The 7,408-nt window shown below is 41.9% G+C and overlaps 1 protein-coding gene across 4 annotated transcripts in view; it reads left to right on the forward strand.

Annotated features, from left to right (window-relative positions):
* brap (BRCA1 associated protein) overlaps positions 1 to 6,773 on the forward strand; it is a 36,971-nt gene extending 30,198 nt beyond the window's left edge. For 3 of the 4 annotated variants that reach the window (XM_077621968.1, XM_077621967.1, XM_077621966.1), the window contains exons 11-13: positions 68 to 171; positions 246 to 385; positions 5,673 to 6,773. In XM_077621968.1, the coding sequence (XP_077478094.1) occupies positions 68 to 171; positions 246 to 385; positions 5,673 to 5,899 (471 nt within the window). In that variant the 3' untranslated portion in view covers positions 5,900 to 6,773. The remainder of the gene's footprint in view (positions 1 to 67; positions 172 to 245; positions 386 to 5,672) is intronic. The other variant, XM_077621969.1, reaches the window with a different exon arrangement.
* The last annotated feature ends 635 nt before the right edge of the window (positions 6,774 to 7,408 follow it).

Genomic DNA, 7,408 nt, shown 5'->3' on the forward strand with positions numbered 1-7,408 from the left:
CAGATCCAAGTTACGAAATGCCCCAAGACGTAAATGCCTTTCCTCTATCAGTTTTTTTTTTTGACAGATCAACAACATGAAGGCTAAATTTAAGGAAACTCTGGAACGTTGTGACAGCCTGGAGCGCAGAATGGGAGAAATCAGCAAAGAAAAGCAGAGCACAGAGAAGAAGTAAGTTGAACTTCACCAAAAATAGAGAATATTATTTTAGACCACCATACATATTTAATATGTGCGACGAGCAGATGCACGCAGCTGAGCAGCCGCGTGAGCAAACTCAGCCAGGAACTGAAGGAGGAACAGGAGATGAACAAATGTCTGCGAGCTAATCAGACCCAACTTCAGAACCGACTCGCCGACGAGCAGCGTCGAGCCAAAGAGAACAGTGAGGACCGCACTTACACGCGTACTGTTACAAGGAACTGCTTGACAATTTGCGTGTAATGGGTCAATAATATTTCACGTCAAATTTACAAAATAAAAAAAAACCTTACTTTGAAAAAATCAGGTAGTACTATAGCTTATCCAGGCATTTCAGGAAGCTGTCGTGCCAAATAATCCACCTCAGAGTGCCCCATTTTGGGTTAAAAAGCCAAAGTTACATTTTGTATATCACACCGATCCTTTGCGAAAATAGTGTGGCTACAAAACAAAGGCTAAGTGCCTGGAGCCTCAAGGCTGGAGGTTTTATGGTGCTGGAAAATGTTCTTTTTTTTGTTCCATATGTTTATTCAATAAATGACAATAAATGCTACACGCCGTATTAGAATGCCTCATTTTGGGCTAAAGCAGCCAAAGTTATGTTTCGCCTGACACACTGATATTCCTTGTGCTTGGGGTCACCTGTAGTCCGTCTCGCCGCAGTAGCTACGCAGGGCTCCATGAGATGCATCGCAGGTTTTCATCGAAACTTTCTTGAAAGCACTAATGGGTCACATCAGGCAGCCAGGCGAATTCGATCTCATTCACTATGCCTCATTTTGCGCATTAAAACCCAAAATTGCCGACACTCTCCCAAAGAAAATGTTCATGCAGTGGCGGGCAGTGCATTTTCTGGTAGCGCCTTCAACGTATCAATCCAACCCTCAAAAACTATTTTATGGCTATAAAACCTCTACTGCAGCTACAGCTGCGACACATAAAAAATAATCAATAAATTAATGCACAAAAATTGGGTAAAATCCACTTCCTAGCAGCATTTCATGATGAAATACAAATACTGGAGCTTTTCAGACATTAAAACCAGGACAGGGGGTGATTTTACCGGGAAAAGACAGCGATGAACGTCAATGGCGTACGGGCAAACATTGCCCGTAAATGGGGTAAAATCCAGCCGAAAACAGCATTTATTGATTAAATACAAATACGTACTGGAGCTTTTTAGACATCAGAACCGGGCCCGGAGTATCATTTCCCCGGTAAAAAGACAGCGATGAACATCGATACGTCCATACGTGAAATGACAAAAAATGCACTAAAATTAGGTAAAATCCACTTCCTAGCATCATTTATTGATTGAATACAAATAATGGAGCTTTTGAGACATTACAACCAGGCCAGGGGGTGATTTTTCCCGGGAAAAGACAGCAGTGGACGTCAATGGTGAAACGCCAAAAATTAAACTGGGGTAAAATCCACTTCCTAGCAGTATTTAGTGATTAAATACAAACACTGGAGCTTTTCAGATATCAGAACTTGGCCCACAATTGAAATATTATTTAGGAATATAGCCATATTTTACTCACCAAAAATCCTTTTTACACAATATCCATCCTCCTTTGTTTCTTCCTTCTTTCCTATCGCCATCGAAGCTAATGATGAAAGTCGAGCCTGTCCTGTCATTTTTCCGGCATAGTCCGTTTTGAAAATAGCTTTAAACCAACAACAATATACTATTTGCTTGTGGAGCTAAGTTAGCGCGCTGAAAGTGCCCCACACACCATTTTCCCGGCTGTAACAGGCTTGCTAGCTTCGGAGTTGACCGCCCTTTCTTAATGATGTCCATTTTTTTCTGGAAAAGTCCGTCTGGAAAATAGCTTTGTGAGCAAACAGAATCCATTTGTTTTTGCTTCTGTCGGCCATTGTGGGTGGAGTTTGCGATCTCGGCTGCCTCGGGTACTGCTTTGGCCCGCCTACTAGCCAATCATAGTTTGTGAAAGCAATGACATGTCCCAGCCAGCAAAATGCTAACGCCTATGAAAAATCATTGTGGGGTTGCCAACTCGAAATCTGATTGGTTAAAAGCTCTCTGCCGTCCAATTCACTGAGCAAGTTTCATTTTCAAATAAGCGCCAACGACGTCAGCCACTTGCTCGGACTTAAATGGAATCTCAACTTCCACGTTGCGCCTCCTCGACGTCCTGCCATCCTCGCTGGCCAAAGTGCTCTCTTTTTGGACAAGGCCGATTCCATTCGCCGTAATGTCGCCTGGGGCTCTCATTTCTCCCCCAAAAAATCCCCCTTCGCTGCTGCTCTCTGCCGTCTAATTTGCCGAGCAAATTTCATTTTCAAATCAGCGCCAACAACGTGAGCCCACTGCCCGGACTCGCATTTCTGATAAAAATCCACCCCCACAAGGGTTTCCGGCCGCTCAGAAAGCTCTACTACTTTCAGATAAAAATGATGTCCACCGCCTACATTGGACCCCTCGTCCGATGAGGCGCAAGCATGACACTAGGCTAGCGTATGTTATTCTATCCGCTAGCGTACCTATGTTATGCTAGCCGTTAGTGTACCTATGTTATGCTAGCCGTTAGCGTACCTATGTTATGCTAGCCGCTAGCGTATGTCAGGCTTGGCGCTAGCATGTTTTTTAAAGACAGCATGAGCAAAACTAAGTTTGATAATGCTTCATTGAGGTCAAAGGTACACTCTGATATAGAGTTTGGCGTTTAACATGCTAGGCTCCACTGTCAGTCAGAGTTGGGTATTCCGGAAACTTGATTCCAGCTTTGGCGAAAGCTCGAACAGTGCTGGCCAACACTTGAGCCCAGTCATCCACAATCCATTGTAACTCGCAACATGCATCACTCCCAAGCCTCCTTGCTGTTATATCAGCATCGACAATTCATTCCAAATCGTCACGTAACTCGCTGCCTGCCTGAACTACAATGTTGGCCATCCGTTAGCAATCCGTTAGCAATTCTTTTAGCAATCCGTTAGCAAAGCTGTTAAATTGTGTTCGAGTCTGGCTTCAGACCATTTTCCAAGCGTTCACACTCGCTTTGTGTTGTCATTCACGCCAGGCATTTCCTCTGTATAGCTCTGATATGCTGCTTCTTTAAGTATTGAGTGTTTTTGAGGGTTAAAAGCGCTGCAAGCACACGGAAGTCAAATGCCTTGCCACTTCCATGGTATGTTTTGAATGGATTAACCGTAATGATTGGAATGCGCGGGGAGGCTATTTTTAGGGTGAACATCTGCTGGGTTGATCGCAATATTAGTGTGCCGGCAAGAAATAAAACCAGTCACTCAAGCGGTCAGGGCCATACAAAAATTTAGTTTAGTGCACAGAAAAAACGCACCGACCGTTTGGGCGCATCGACCATTTTAGAGAAAATTTTAGACTTAAGTGCGCCCAGTAGGTGCGAAAATACGGTACTTTGTGTTCTTATTCGCCAGTCCCACTTTCTGGTTTAGAACCAAAATATAGTTGTTGTGCTATAACAAAAAATATCTTTTGAAAAATGGGTTAGATGAGAAAAGAAAATTTCAGTTACGTGCATAGCACAGCAAACGTGTATACAATTATGTACAGCAGTGGCGGTCGGTGCATTTTCTCGTAGCGCCTTCAACGTATCAATCCAACCCTCAAAAACTATTTTATGGCTATAAAACCTCTACTGCAGCTAGAGCTGCGACACATAAAAAATAATCAATAAATCAATGCATAAAAATGGGGTAAAATCCACTTCCTAGCAGCATTTATTGACTGAATACAAATACTGGAGCTTTTGAGACATTACAACCAGGCCAGGGGGGTGATTTCCTCGGGAAAAGACAGCGATGGACGTCAATGGCGAAACGGCAAAAATTAAACTGGGGTAAAATCCACTTCCTAGCAGCATTTAGTGATTAAATACAAACACTGGAGCTTTTCATATATCAGAACCGGGCCCACAATTGAAATATTATTTAGGAAAATAGCCATATTATACTCACCCAAAAATATTTTTAACTGTACACAGTCCTTCTTTCCTATCACCATCGAAGCTAATGATGAAAGTCGAGGCTGTCCTGTCATATTTCCAGCATAGTCCGTTTTGAAAATGGCTTTAAATCAACACAACAATATACTATTTGCTTGTGCAGCTAAGTTAGCGCACTGAAAGTGCCGCACACACCATTTTCCCGGCTGTAACAGGCTTGCTAGCTTCGGAGTTGACCGCAATTTCTTAATGATGTCCATTTTTTTCTGGAAAAGTCAGTCTGGAAAATAGCTTTGTGAGCGAATCTGCAACAGAACCCATTTGTTTTTACTTCTGTCGGCCATTGTGGGTGGAGTTTGCGATCTGTGGCTGCCTCACTATGGCTTTGGCCTGCCTACTAGACAATCATAGTTGGTGAAAGCAATGACGTTTCCCAGCCAGCAAAATGCTAATGCGTATGAAAAAGCATTGTGGGGTTGCCAACTCGAAATCTGATTGGTTAAAAGCAAAAGTCTAGTTTAATGCAGCAGAGCCCGCAGAACTGATTGTGAAGGCTTTGAGGCAGATCTGATCTGGCAACAAATAATGGCTGAAATGTGATTGGTTAAATGCTTCAATATGAAAACACACATCTGGAAGCAGTGCAACCAGGGGGAAAAGCAATGAAAGGAAGCTAACAGACCATTTGAAATAATAAGTATTGATGGACAAAATATAATATGATTCAGATATTTCTTAGGCCAGCAGAGAAGGCCTTGAAGGTCCTGACGGCCCGCCACTGATGTACAGGTATACGCCTTTTAGAAAAAAGTCAGGAAAACTGACGGTCAATTTCAAAAGAAAGGATGATGAATTTTACCTATTCAAGCAATGTTTGGGTGTTTTTTTGTTAAAACATTGTAAATCAAAGTGAAAATATCAATAGCTCAGTCCCGGAACGCATTAAGCTCGTATCTCGAGGTACCACTGTAAAGCGTGATTTGTGGGTGGGTGTGTGTACCTGGAAACTCGCTGGCGGAAATTCTTCCGAAAATGGCGTTTCTAAATGACTTGGAAAGGCGTCCTACCTTACGACCAATTACGCACATCATTTAAAAAAACAAAAATCAACTCTGTTTTCAGCTCTAACAGATAAAAGATTGAGTTTACACACTTGGAGAAGGTGAAGAAATTCAATCACTCGTCGATTAGGATCCGACTGCCATTTCTGGCCACCATAAAAAAAATTCAACTATCTACAATGCATGGTTTGGACAAACGTAGTGAAACAATAATAACATCCATCCATTAATCACGCTTTATAAGGATTATTATAGAAGGTAGGCGACAGATTTTTAAAATTTAAAGATTTTCAGCTTTTTAATAAAAATAGGGTTGGGAAACAATGTGTCATAGGATAAAATCTATCTACCTTACTATCAGAGCCTAGCACTGCTTTAAGATAGCCGCCACCTAACGAACGCTGCCGACTTAATCTTCTTGTCTTGCCTGCTTTTTGTGTCTTTTTTTGGCGGCTGTGCTTAGACGATGCCAAAGAGTTGGCCGTGTCAGAGCTGCGAGATCAGCTGCGTGACGTCATGTTCTATCTGGAGACACAGCGGCACATTCAGCACCTCCCCGACGAGGCACGCTGCGAAATCCAGGAAGGACAAATTAACATGGCGGCAGGGCCCGCAGCCTACGACGAAGAAGACAGTCCTGTGGATTCCGCCACCAGAGGAAGGCGGGGCCGTGGCAGGAAAAGGAAATAGAAGTACTTTTCAATCCCCCGCAAGAAAATACAGCATTTGGAAATTGATTTCTAACTTTTTTTGCCCAAATTCCCTCATCTATCAGTTTTCAATAACTTTGCTGCATTCTGCATAGTGCTTCCCTCACAATCCACAATCATGTAAAATTAAAATATATCTATATCTAATGATGATGCTTTCATTTGACTAGGATTGTACTGATGTGATTGCATGATAGCGAATTGGGGTCCAACATGTCATTTTCAAAAGATTGGAGTCGGATATATATACTGTATTTTCACAACTATAAGGCGCACCGCATTATAAGGCGCCCCCTCAATGAATGAAACTTTTTTTACATATATAAAGCACACTGGATTATAAGGCGCCCTGTCTATTTTGGAGAAAATTTAAGACTTAAGTGCGCCTTATGGTTGTGAAAATACGGAATGTATTATATGTATATATATATATATATATATATATATATATATATATATATATATGTATATGTATGTGTATATATATATATAATTTGTTGATTAATGTTTAGGTATTACCTCATTGGTTGCCATTGATAGTGGTGTCTAATCCATATGACTGCTGAGCTGGCAGTGATCAAATGTGAAACTTCATCCTTCAAAGCCAGCCGTCCCAGTTGAAAATCAACAGGAAATAACCCTAGAGTTTAATTTGGGAATGCCCAAATTAAACAGAAAGTGACCCAGGAATGCCCAAACTAAGACACAACCCGTACATGGCTCAAAATGATCAGAAAACGACCCACATCTGCCACAAACTCTAGAGGAAGTGACCCAAACGGAACAAAAAGTGAGCCCATAATGCCTCTCAAATTTATTTATGTAATTTTATGTAATAAAATTATTTAAATGTGGGCAACCGTATTTTGTGCTGCACTACTGATTTGCAAAAATGTTTATTTTTTTCCCATTATTAAAAGCGTTAATAACAGCGTTAACGTTGTTAGACGTCAAGTTTTAGCTTCTGACTCCAATTCCTAAATCTGTCTTATCCCGTCTAACAATTGTGCGTGTTCAGCATCGGAGGAGACAGACCAGGGTAGAGCGAGTTAATCCACAGATGATTTATTCTTGACAAATTGATCCATACAGAGCTCCGGGTCTCCCTCCCAAGTAATAAGCCCGCTGAGTTTCTCTGCCCCCAGCGGAGGATGAGAAAGACAACGCCCAAACCCGAGTTTGCCCAGTTATAGTAATACAAAAATGAATATTCATTCGCTGATTAACAATGAGATGCGGACTGGTCCACGACTGTCTTGAGGGGTATACTCCTTGGGATTTTCCACTGTCCATTTGTCTCCGTAACTGCTGGCCCTGGAATCCACATCGTCTAGGTCCTTGTATCCGGTGTCCTTTGAAGTCCATACCATCTGTCTAGCACCTTGTCTCCACTGTCCTTTGGAGTCCACACCATCTGTCTTCTTATCAACGTGAAATCAACCTCAAAGAAGAATCTCAGAGAGCCTTTGTTCATTGTAATTGAGTTAAG

The sequence above is a fragment of the Stigmatopora argus genome, chromosome 16 (genome assembly GCF_051989625.1).
Source record: "Stigmatopora argus isolate UIUO_Sarg chromosome 16, RoL_Sarg_1.0, whole genome shotgun sequence".
NCBI classification, from domain to species: domain Eukaryota; kingdom Metazoa; phylum Chordata; class Actinopteri; order Syngnathiformes; family Syngnathidae; genus Stigmatopora; species Stigmatopora argus.